The sequence below is a fragment of the Sturnira hondurensis genome, unplaced genomic scaffold, assembly GCF_014824575.4.
Source record: "Sturnira hondurensis isolate 20B ecotype Veracruz unplaced genomic scaffold, ASM1482457v3 Scaffold0001872, whole genome shotgun sequence".
In the NCBI taxonomy this organism is placed as follows: Eukaryota; Metazoa; Chordata; class Mammalia; order Chiroptera; family Phyllostomidae; genus Sturnira; species Sturnira hondurensis.
Window position 1 is genome coordinate 23,509,936 of NW_028074503.1, and position 12,836 is coordinate 23,522,771.

General features: G+C 50.6%; 1 protein-coding gene across 2 annotated transcripts in view; it reads right to left on the reverse strand.

Annotated features, from left to right (window-relative positions):
• Positions 1-543: 543 nt before the first annotated feature.
• Positions 544-12,836, reverse strand: part of DYM (dymeclin) — a 281,550-nt gene continuing 269,257 nt past the window's right edge. For both annotated transcript variants that reach the window (XM_037034043.1, XM_037034035.1), the window contains exon 17: positions 544-936. In XM_037034043.1, coding sequence (XP_036889938.1) covers positions 787-936 — 150 coding nt within the window. In that variant the 3' untranslated portion in view covers positions 544-786. The remainder of the gene's footprint in view (positions 937-12,836) is intronic.

Consider the following 12,836-nt stretch of genomic DNA (forward strand, 5'->3'; position numbering starts at 1 on the left):
GGAATTATGTGCTTCTGTGCAGAACACACTCTCTGTGTTTGTCTGTGAAACTAGCTCATCTGAGCTGCGAAGGGGGAACGGTGCGACAGGACGGTCCCACTGCCCTCAGTGCCACTCGGGCTGGTCCCCTCGGAGAAGCCCTTCCTGCTGCTCAGGGCTCAGATGTGGCCGCCGAGGCCCCAGGGGGTTTACATGAAGCCAGAAATGAAGAAAAACGTGGTTTTCATCTCGTGTCTAATTGAAGAAAAAAAAGATTGCTCTTGCAACGAAACTTTTCTTTTCCTAACGATTAATATGGAGTAGATTGACTTAATTTGTACTAGGCTGCAATTTAACTCAGCCACAGTGCAGAGGCCAAACCTGCAGGGAAGCGAACCGGGGCTTCGCAAGGAGGAGCCGCCTCTTTCCTTGAGTGGCAGACGTGAGGCCCCAAAGGCCACGGCTGGTGGCCTCCACTAGGAGCTGGTGAAGTGCTGTAGGCCTGAGGCGTAGGGCTCCTGGGAAAGCTCTAGATTTTGGTTTAGAAAGAAATAAAACTGCACGTGGGATGACAGGTTTTAATATTTATTATTGTTGCATATCCACATCCCCTCATCCCCGCCCTACAATCTGAGCTGTCTATTGCAGACTGACCCCAATTCTCCATATCGAAGTGTGCAAGGGAAACACGCCTGTGTGATCCTCTCACAGAAGGTGCACCAGGCAGTCCGCCAGGGTCTGTTCCCCAGAAAGAAAATGGCGAGGAGGGCTGCTTGGCTGGGGTCAGGGTGGGCGACGGCGCCCCCCTCAGTCGGAGTCCACTGTGAACAGCTGGATGTCCTGGGGGTTCCAGCGCAGGCCCACGGCGGAGTTGTAGACCAGAGACCAGACATACGGGATAAAAAACTCCTCGGGCTGCTCCTCTTCCACATATTTGAATTTCAGTTCTGGAAATTTCTACAACAAAAACAAGACAATTTTATTTATTTAAAATTTTTATTTTTTAGAGAGAGGGGAAGGTAGGGAAAAGAGAAGGAGAGAAACATCAATCGGTTGCCTCTCGCACATCCCCAGCTGGGAACCTGGCCCACAACCCAGGCATGTGCCCTGCTGGGAATTGAACAGGCAACCTTTCAGTTCTCAGGCCGGCACCCATTCCACTGAGCCACACCAACCAGGGCTACAAAGGATGATTTTATATTCCCGCAGTTCCATGCAAGAGCAGCAGCAGGTCCTAAGTGGTGGGGCGGTGAGCAGGGAGCCTACCTCCCCTAGCCGGTCCTGGGCCTGAGCACTCTGGGGCTTTCCAAGGTCTGGCATCCACAGGACCCGAGAACACAGAACTCCTTGCAGGAAGGGCACACACCCGCCACGGCACGGGCCAGCGGATGCCAGCGTACTGAGAGGAGCAGGGACCCGAGCAGAGGCCCCCCACCGGACCCCGGGGAGGGCTGCATTTGCACAAGAGCCCGTGACAGAGGTGTTCTCAAGTCTCCTGTGTGAGCGAGAAAGCCAAGGCTGCAGAGGGCAAATAACAGGCCAAAGGGGGACAGAGCGGGTGTGCATCTTTAAAAAGGCTGGTGGCCAGCACAAACACGAGGCTTCCGTGGCTCTCGAGCACGACGAGCTTCACACACGTACTCGGTGTGCCCTGACCGCTGAGTCAGAGCCTGACTTTCCTCGCTGGGCAATGCCAGCTGATGATCTCCAGGTCTCTGCTGCAGCCCCGGAGCCTGGGCAGCCCCAGGCTGGGGGGCAGGAGGCCTTGGTCTGTCCTGGCTCAGCCACCAGCAGGCCAGGCAGTAGGGACCAGTCCCAGCATCTCCCCAGGCCTGTGTAAAATGAAGGACCTCTGAGCTCCCTCCACTTGTGACTGGGTGTGGTATCACGAAGTGACCCAGGAAGGCCTATGCATCTGCATTCTCTGCCATGCCACATCCCCCACCCCCGTCCCGGGCTCTGCCTGGAGAAAGGACTGAATGGGCTGGGGATGGGTTCAGCGGCAACTCTGAAGTCAATCATTTGCTGGTTTCTACTTAGCCAGGCTTCAGCTGGTGGCAATCTCAGGGGGCAGGGGAAATATGTGAAGGTTCCTGAACTGTCCTGTGGGCTGACAACAGATGGTTCTAAAGTTCAAGACTCCCAACTGCTTAAAACCAAGACACACGGGAGACCATAGCTGCGCTGCGGTTCACGGTGTGGCGCCAGCCTGTGCAGACTGGGTGCCTGGGTTATGTCCCCGAGTGCGCATGCACCATCGAACACAGTGAAGCCAAGAGCCAGTGCAGACAGGGCGGCAGGTGGCCCCCGCACGGCCCTGAAGTGACAGCGCCAGATCCCCTCTCCTCCAGGGGACAGGTGAGCTGCGAGATGTTATTTCTTGGGCTATTTGCTTGGAACTTTTCATCAGCACTTAAAAGGCTCAGAAAGGGGGATAAAGCATAAAAGGCAAGAATAACAAGAGCACATTCTCTAGGACCTGCTACAAGGCACAGAGTAAAGAGCTTCCTTTTTCCTGCGGTGAGTTGTTTTTAAGAGGGTGCTGGGAACATTTTAAGAGGGTGAATAATAGGCATACATCATAAAAGCGTTTTGAAAACACCACTCAGTCAAGCAGACTGAGAGCGAAGGCGGCCTCTGCAGAGCTGTGGTGGTGCGTTTCATCCGACCCCTCCCGAGTCTACCGAGTCTAGAGAGAGGGCCAGCACGGCCTGAGATTTAAATAGACATTAAAAAAATACTTGCTCCTCTAGTATGTCATAGAAGTCCGAGAGCTAAGGAGGAGAATTAAGAAAAAAGGTTTTACTTAGCACTCATGGCATTGGGGACACATTTTGCCAGGATCCAGTCCAAGAAATGTCAGTCTGAATGTCAGATCAACAACCTTGAAAAAGCCCGTCTTTCCTTGATGTTCCTCCTCAGGCCTGCAGGGAACAAGAATGCCATCCCGTGACGGCTGAGGGAGGTCCAGCTTCCTCACACAAGTGTCTTCACTTCTGACTCAGCCAACAAAGTACCCTTGGCCACCCAGGGCCCAGGCTGCTCGGCAGTCCCAGGCTTTCCAGGCTCTGAGCGCCCAGCTCCTCCCTACCCACCTTCTCTCCAATGCTCAGGCCCCCCTGGGCTCTAGGGGGTGACTACTGGGTGGATGTGCTTGAGGACCACTGAAGTCAGGGACAGTGGGGGACGGGGCTCCAGGGGATGGGGCCTTGATTTGACAGTTAGGGCAAGAATTCAACTGAACTGAGCTAGCAGAGGCCAGGGCGCTGGTCACCTTGGGCTCTGCTCCCTCTCTTTCCAAGTCAGTTGTCCTGTGACGCAGCGCCACAAGGAGAGGAAATCCATCTCGCGGGCTTGGAGCTCGGTCTCAACCCAAAGCTACTCACGACAATCTTGCTGTTTGGATTTTTGGAGACAAAAATAGGTAATAATGCTACTCTCGAGTTTGGCCAGCACGTTTTTATCAGCTTCAGTGAATCAACCCGCCACAGTGGGACATCCGGACGCTGGCCCAGAGACAAAGCAGAGGTCTCATTTGGGGGTTGGGACTCGGGTAGAACAAGCAGACTGAAAGCTTTAAAGACTGTCTCTGCTGTTGGTCATGTGATCTGGCGAAAGCCCACGGGAAATTCGGCGGACAGATGCAGGCTCACTGCAATAATTCTATTACCACAAAAGTTCAATGGAGTTTTCCCCCTTCCACCCAGAGCTTACACAGATAGCATCAGAAATTCTAGCAAAGCACCTGGCACAGCTCCAGAAAGTTTAGTGTAGTTTAAAATCAAATAGCTTCATAGCACATTAAAAAAATTCTTTAAAAAACCACGTGAAGCCTCTGAATGGGTGAGTGATGGGGATGTCGGGGAGCCCGGCAGGCAGGTGATGAGGGTCAGGGTGCAGGAGTCCCTGCCAGTAGCTCGCTCGGGTCTGTGGCATGGAGCGGCTGTGCAGACGGAACGTAAACCGGTTTCAAGATACTGTCACGGACAGCAGGGGAAGCATTTACACACACTTAAAAAAAAATCCTGGGCTGATCTGGGGATGATTATCCAGTTCCATGGTCATTCCTTGCCTCACAGGCTACTGCTCTGTAGCACCGAGTCCTGCAGTGCGGGGCCCTCCGACTGAGCGCCAACTCCACCCGAGGCACCGGCCCATGCTGTGGAGGGAAGGGGAGAACTGCCCTCCCGAACACGGTCTAATTTAGGAGAGGGATAAGGGCAGTGGGGAGTGTGGCTTCTCCCAGGCACACCTGGCTAATACTCGGGTGAAAAGATTTTACCCAGGCTTGGACAGCAAACTCCAGGAGAAACAACCCACTGACAAATCCAGAAACGTGTATATATTAATTCAGCTAATTTATGGGCTCTTCTATGTGTAACGGTATGAGTTGCAAATGTGTCCATATTACTACTTAGCTGACAAAAAAGAAGATTAACATTGGTCTATCAGTAATGCTAATACTGATATGGACTAACTCTAGTTCATGAGAATTAGTTTCAAATTAATGAAACACTACACTCAAACTATAGAAAATGACAAAGGGCCAGTTATGAAAAGACACGAATTAAGAAATCCAGAGCTAAAGGTACGAGGCTGGCGCTGAAGGCAGCCCAGCAGACAGTCACCGCGTGCGGCATGTGTGAGGTCACTGCGGCCGGCTGGGCGGTGGGAGGGGCTTCCACCCAAGAAGAGTTGCAAGGTGAGCAGGCACCTGTCCTGAAAGCTCAGGCCAGTGGACCCACCACATCCCACTCAGGACGCTGTCTTGCCGCCTCTGAGTATCTGCAAGTGACACTGACCGCTTCTGGGGCTGGTGGCAAAAATGTCTCATGAGAACCGGATGGACACAGTATTAGGCCGGACTCACACTTGTGAAGAACCTCCCACAAAGTTGCGGTCACATCACTGGCCAGAATCTGAAGCCCACTTGAGTCTGAGGCCAGTGCACGGGCCTCTGGTTTGACCCCCGTCTCACTGACTGTAGGAAGCAGTTTCAGTTCCTCTCCCCCGGGGGCGATGGGGCTGCTGGGAGCACAAGGCAGTGAGGGAGTGTGAGAGACACCTGCGGGGATGGGGCCGGGCACAGGGAGAGCTGGGGGCTCTCCCCGTTGCCGAGGAGGCCACAGTGCAGTGCTGGGCTCAGCGAGCACTGGGGGGCTGGTGCGGAGGTCTGGGGCCGGGACTGGGAACGACACTGGAAAGCCGAGGGTGGAGGTAGGGCAGCGGGCCTCGAGGGCCAGGTAACAAGTGTGTTCCTTTGGTGAGCCTAGAGTTGGGAGACTAGGTCGGGGGTAGATAGTTATGGCTTAAAAGTCATTAGCTTCAAGGTGGCAGCTGAAGTTGCCGAACGCATAAACTCCTCAAGACCGAACTGATTATTGAGTCAAAGCACCTGTTTCGGAGACCAACCCACCCCAACTCAGGAGGCTGGGGGAAGAACATTCGATTCCAAGGTGGAAGATGAAGGGCACAAGTAGAGAATTTCCTGGCAGAACCTCTTTTGCTGAAAGCGGGCTCAGAGGGGGAGCCGGAAATGATCGAAACTGCTGGTCTTTCTGCTGTGGGGCTCAGCACTCTAGGCAGAGCCCGGCCACCGAGAGAAGGGGCCCGGCCAGCAAACTTTCACCTCTGAGATAAAAGTCCAAGCAGAGTGTAAGCTCCACGAGGGCAGGGATTGTTTTTTACCCATGGACGTGTCTCCCAGTGCTTAGAATACTGCCAGGGGCGTATGAGACATTGCTGTGAACGAATGAAGGAATAAATGAACGCAGAACGGCTGTTTGTTAAGGGGGAAGTTTGGGAAATGGAGACCGCACACCGGGTAGGTTAGTGGAGTAACTGCCCAAATTTATTGGGGACCAAATGAGCCATAGTAAGCCCATGTCACGTTGAGAAGCAAATAGGCCGATGCACTGGGATTTGGGGGAACACTGCTTCCAGGCTAATGGAAGACCTCCCCTGCCCCCGTGGCCTGCTCTCCTTGCTTAGCACCCTCCGCTCTCGGCCACACTCTCCGCCACACTCTCCCTTCCTAGGAAAACCCAGCCCACGGAGGATGGAGAGTGTTGACAGAGACGGTCACTGCCCTACTTTAAACTTCATGTACATATAGGTACAGGTACACAATTATGTGTAGGTACATAATTATGGAGAATGAAGAACTCCAACAGGCGTAAGTTCTAGACAGTCATGGACTAGATGGATGTGTAATATGTAAACTGAGACAAGATCTATTTTTCATGAGTCCTTTACTTTTTACTCTTGTGAAGATCACAATATGGTTTATAAACTGGGTGTGTGCAGCCTCTCCTGTATCTGTGACAATCTTTCTTCCCACTGATTCTTTTTCAGAGTCATAGGTGAACCATGGAGCAGGCGACACGGATTTGAATAGAGATTCTGAACTGTATTTAGACAAATTCTGGAAAACAAGGATCTGTGCCATGACTGGGGTGCCCATGCTGGGGATGACGTGCGGAGGATGTCACTCGGAGGACGTCACTTGGAGGGGTGGGGCCGAGAGCAGACGAAGGCTTCCCTGGAAGGCCCGGTCCCAGACGGGTGCACCGCTGAGTGAGGGAGACCCGGGGTGATCCTACCAGGTGAGAACAGCCTTTGGCACAGTGTCAGGGAAAGAGAACTCCAACAAAGACAAATCTGAAGATACAAAGTTTGTCTTTAATTTCTTAAGTTATCTTCTTTGAACATTTTTAGGTTTTAAGTTATAAGCCAATGCGACCGTTTTTTAAGCCCTTGAATATTTAAATCATGCCTTAAATTTTCCTTAGCAAGAAGTTAAAACTAAGCTCTGATAAATCAACATTCTATAGGAGGATTTTTTCCCTTCTGCCCACGGAAAGAATAATCTACTCCAAGTTGTGGCAAGCATTTTATAACCCACGTTCAGTCTCCGAACCTCCTATGGTGGTGTTTCCCAGTGACCCAAGCGTGACCCATGGGCAGGTGAGCCAGACCTCTGACCTCCTGTCACATATAACAGTCCTGCCTTGTGGTTATCCGACATGTGCTGTCAATGAATTCAAAGCATATAATGAGACTTGTTTCCTTCTCCACAGTCATTTGGACGACCAAAGGGCATGAAGACACAATAGGAAAAGGAGCAGACGAAGAATGCTCTGACTGATCCCTGATAAAGTGCAGCTGCTCAACAGCAGAGTCTGTGTGAGCCTACCCTGGGTTCCACTCAAGGACAGTTACGGCAGCAAAGTTCCACACTCGTGTAAATGGGAGGTAGAGCATTCTAGTACATGAGACCCCCAGCCTCAACAAGACAGGTCTAGTCAGCTAGAAAAACTCATGTTGCCTTCCTGAGACTTAATTCTCAGACCTCATGGAATCCGAACGTCAGCACCGGATGCCAGTGGACATTCCCACCCTGCACGTGCAAGTCTAGCTTTTAAAAAGAAGGTACGAATGTACACGAAAAACCACACACAAAAACATCCCGACCAGCCCTAAACTATGCCAAGTTAACTGGAATTCACATGAAATGACTAGTGTATTAGTTTACTTTTCAAGCAATTGTTCTAATAGAGTGAACATATACATTACTCAGCCCCAAACGCCTTCAAACTCAGTTTGTTTTCTTTGGGAAAGCAGCCGACGTGTTCCAAAACAAACAAACAAACAAAAAACCAATAAACAAGCTGTTGATAAAATCAGTTGTGTTTTTATCCCCCTGAAATCAGTAAACATTATTAAATGATTCAAAAACTCGATTTGGTATTATGTATCACACTGTAAGGTATTGTCTTAGTGTGTTCATTTGATGTGCAGATTAGCCACGAATTAACTGTGAAACACTCAGCTGGTTGAAAACCCCCGGATAGGAGGTAAGGAATGAATGCACCCGAAAGAACTAACGGAAGCAGTCTGTCTAATTTTCTCAGGGTAACATGAACGGGGGAGCAAAGACAGTGAAGAGGTGGTCCGTGGCTTGAGAACCAGAACCAAGAAGGAAAGTAATGAAGGAAAACCTACACGATTACATATGGTACCATGAAGCTAAAATAATTGAATGGTGTAATATTCCTCCCTCTAATTTGGATGAGATGTATGTAATTTAGAATTTACACCTGCTATGTTATAATCACAGGAGCATGGACCAAAAGATCTGCATAAAACATCTCAGCTGGGGAATATAGGATACATTTCATTTTATAGTTCCAAAAAAGTGGCTGAGACACAAACTTTCCAAAGTTTCAATTTTGAAAATTTAAGATTAAAAAATACACGAGTACATGAAAGGACCGAAGCCCAGAACTCCTTCATGAGCCCTGCTGTATAAAGGGCTCTGTGGCCCACACCCACCAGACTTCCTCCTTTCTCCTCACTCCGTCCCCCTCAATTGGCCCGTGGACTACCTGTTGCACACTGGGGTGCGGCAACGTATGAAGCCAAGTTCCTGCTCTCAAGGGGCTGAAAATTGAGTGAGCAGACCAAACACAAATGCACACGCTACACCTTTAAATAGCAACCTCATTGTTAAATACCAAGAAGCGTGACACAGAGAGGGAACTACTGGAGAGTGTCCAGCAGGAAGAGGCCAGTAAATAGATCCGGCCCGTCTGGGATGGCCTTCACAGAGGCGGCGGGACTAGGCTCTAAGGAGGGAGTGGAGGGTGAGGAGGATGAGCATGGTGGGAATGAAGAGTGGGTACAGGGGCAGGGTGGGCCGCAGACACCAGGCAAAGGTGATATTAGGTGGTGGGGGCCGGGGGTCTAAATGTGGACTGGAGTCAGAGTTTGAACTGAACCTTATTCTTCCTCCATTCTTCAGGCATTGTGTGTGTGTGGGGGGGCAGTGGAGGAGGTAAGAAAGGTTTATTTCACGTTTATTAAAATGACTGGGTGGTGGCAATGATAGTAGTGCGTGTACTCATTTGTGGGTGTGTATGAGGGGGAGAGAGAGAGATTGATTCCCCCCAATAAATTGCACCCATCCTCTCTCCCCACCCAAGTCACATCAGAGGAAGGAGGCCCACAGACCTGTAGCATCTGCATCACCTGGGCAGGCGCTTGTTAGCAATGCAGATTCTTGGGCCCCAGTTATTCTATCACTCAGGAAGGCATAGGGGAAACAGTGACCAGAGGTATCAAGGCCTTCAGTTTTNTCACGTTTATTAAAATGACTGGGTGGTGGCAATGATGGTAGTGCGTGTACTCATGTGTGGGTGTGTATGAGGGGGAGAGAGAGAGATGGATTCCCCCCAATAAATTGCACCCATCCTCTCTCCCCACCCAAGTCACATCAGAGGAAGGAGGCCCACAGACCTGTAGCATCTGCATCACCTGGGCAGGCGCTTGTTAGCAATGCAGATTCTTGGGCCCCAGTTATTCTATCACTCAGGAAGGCATAGGGGAAACAGTGACCAGAGGTATCAAGGCCTTCAGTTTTGGAGAAGGAGCCGTACATGGTTTTCAGGGAAGGACGGACACTGCAGATTCACGAAGGCATCCCAGCCTACTGAGGCTGGGAAGACTTAAGACACCATCCAGGCAGCTCCCTTATTCGGCATACAGGAAATGGAGGCCTACAGTAACAATGCTTTACTACAATGTGGTAGAGATCTAATGAGAAATGAGTACTGGGCCCTGGCTGCTGTGGCTCAGTGGATTGAGTGCCAGCCTGAGAACCAAAGGGTTGCCGGTTCAATTCCTAGTCAGGGCACATGCCTGGGTTGCGGGCTAGGTTCCCAGTAGGGAGTGCATAAGAGGCAACCACACAGTGATGTTTTCCTCCCTCTCTTTCTCCTTCCCTTACTCTCTCTCTAATAATAAATAAACAAAATCTTTGAAAAACCCCTCCACATTAAAAAAAAAGAAAGAAATCAGTATTGACCAAGTTGGACATAAGACATAGACAGAGGATGGGAGCCATCTGCATGGAGCCTAAGAATACAGTAAAGGTGATTAACAAGAAAAAATACGGGAAGGGTGGTGACGAACGGTGCTTTAAGACAAGCTAGTGGGCCCAAACTAGGCCAGGAGCTTCCTAGTTCCACCAACACGCAGCAGTTGACCAAACAGTAATTAGGTCTGTCTTCAAAGGGGGCAATGGTCACGTAACAGAGCGCTGGAGTACAGTGTCGGAGCTCTTTCTAATCCGCAGTCGTAACATTCTCTTTGGTTTTAAATTCTTAAAAAATTTTAAAAAATCTTTACCAGAGGACATTTTTTCATTGCTTTTAGAAGGCAACCTCAGGGAGGTGGGGGCCCGGGGTTGGGGGGCAGGGACAGAGATAGAGAGGAGAGAGAAACCTCTATTGGTTTGGCATCTCATACTGCAATGTGGGTATGTACTCTGACTGGGAGTTGAACCTGTGACCTTTCAGTCTGTGGGACATCACTCCAACCCACTCAGCCACACCAGCCAGGGCTGGTTTTAAATTCTAAATGGGTAGGATCCTGCTCATGGCTCATCTTCTTAACAGGTCAGTCAGTGCCAAGCTGCACGGCTTCCTCAAAGTGTGGCTAAGTAGGCAAACTGTTCAAGTACTTTGGGTAAATAATTTTAATTCCCTTTCTTGGGCAAAGGTCTCCCTGCTGTGAAAATGGGAGGGTACAGATTAGGCTGGATGAAGAAATTTTTATCTTTAGGGTTCCAAGAAAGAAACACCCTCAGAGGGCTCACACAAAATGAATGGGTTGGCAACCAGAGGCTGGTTACCATGGTAACAATGGCTTCCGGTGCTATGGGAGTCGAGATGGCCACCCAGCCCAGGCAGCAGTGTGAGCCCGGCTCAGGAGAGTAATGGGGAGGGAGGGAGGGAGAAAGCCGAAGGAGACTTGAGGCTTTTTTAAGTCATTCCAGTCACATTCCCATTTTTTCAGCCCTCACCCTTTGCCCCCACTTTCCTGAAACCTCGGCAGGACACTGAAGATAATTCAGAGACACACAAAACGAACTCTGGGTCCCCCTTTGTTCCAGTGCTGCAACCAGACAGAGCAGCTGAACCGCTCGCGGAAGACGGAGTTCTGCTCTTTTGCCTTGTTATTTGACTGGGACTACTATGGCAGAAAAGGAAAATGCCTTCGATCCTTTCCAAAACCAACACAGAGAGAGGGCCCCTCGCACATCCCCCCCAGTAAACAAGGGACAGGTGATGCCATCACAAATCAAGTATGACCTGGGACTCCCAGCTCTGGGTCATCCTGCCACAGAAAGGACGATAGTCACAGAAAGCTAATGAACGGGAAGGTATTAATATTTGGAAGCTGAAACAAAGACCCATCTTCCATTTATAAAAGCCTGTAAAAAGCAGGATTCGTGAATCCTACTTTTACCTTTTCCAGTACAAAAAGGCCTAAGTTTTACGTTTCGTTCCTTAGTGTACTAGACGTTTAAAGACGGGCCCGTGGTTTCTCAGATGGAGTGATGTACTGGCCCGAGGGCAGGGTAGAAATTTGACTGCACTGGTGTAGTAAACCCGAGTGATGCCAATTTTGGGGGTCACTGTCTCACGAAGGGGACATTTTACAGCTCCGCTGAGTAAGGGACAACACTGTGGGCAGGTCAGGGACGGCGGGGGTCCTAACCAACAGGCCAGCACACCACGGAGAAGTGAGGGAAAAGTGACGTCCTGGACTCGGAGGGCGGCTCTGTGGCCCGGGGCCTCCCCGACGTGCTCGGGGATGGGGTCAGGCAGGGCCACAGCCTGTGGAGTGGCGGTCAGAAAGAGCAAGGCGGGGAAGCTTCTTTTCTCCAGGTGGAGGCTCTGTAGGCTGTGGATGCGCGCGAGGCGGCAAACCTGCGAATGTCCACTGAGGGAGCTGCTGGTCGGGGCCTTGGGAGCCTCCGTGTCCTGTGTCACCTGCAGTCGGAAGGCCAAGGCTGGGCCAGGCAGAACATACTGATGCCTGTCCCTTCTCCTTCCCTGGCAGGCAGCTGGTGCCCAGTGCTCCTCACGGCACTGGTCACACCCGCCTATTAGCAGAGAGCGGGAGGAACAATGCGGTGAGGAAGTGCAAACCCTGCAGACGGTGTGTCTCTCCCATTTCAATTATGAATGGCAGAATGGTGGGAACTCCAGGAAGTCTTAGTTTTGGACCTGCCTCTGACACTAATAAACTCAGAAAAATAATGTCACCTCTTCAATACTTGACCATGTCACCTGAAACCGTTACTGCCCATGAAGCCTGTTCTGACTGTCAAACTGATGCTGAAGACCCGGCGGGGCCCAGGGAGGGCCGGGCAGGTCCGCACCACGCCTTGCCTTCTCCCAGCACGGCCACAGAGTCCCTGAAAGGGCCTGTCCCCTGTCCTGCGACAAAGGTCAGAGCCAAGGGAAAACTGGGAAAGAGAGGGACTCCGCCTTTCTCCATTTTGGCCTCTGCCATTATTTTTCTTCAAATCAATGCTCCGGGAGGCAAGAAAAACATCTGTAGGTGAAGTATTTGAAGATCCATAGTCATTTCCAAGACACGACAGTGGTTTAGGTGGGAAGAGTCTTATGTTTTACAACATAGGCTCAAATTATTCCAAAGTTACATGTTTAAATAAAAAATGATACATTGCTGCCCTGACCAGTGTGGCTCAGTTAGTTGGGGTCGTCCGGCAACCAGAGGGGTCGCTGGTTCCCTGCCTGGTCGGGGCACATGCCTGGGTCGCAGGCCAGTCCCCAGTTCAGGAGGATGTGTGAGGGGCAGCTGGTCGTTGTTTCTCTCCCTCTCTCCCTTCTTCTCTCTCTAAAAACAAACATCTTAAAAAAAAAGATACATTGCTTATCTCTTAATTTACTTGCAGGGACTAACCATGGGTAACTCAATTTGTTATACACTGCAAACACGGAAATTAAATAAAATTGGAATTTAAACATAGTCACAAAACATTC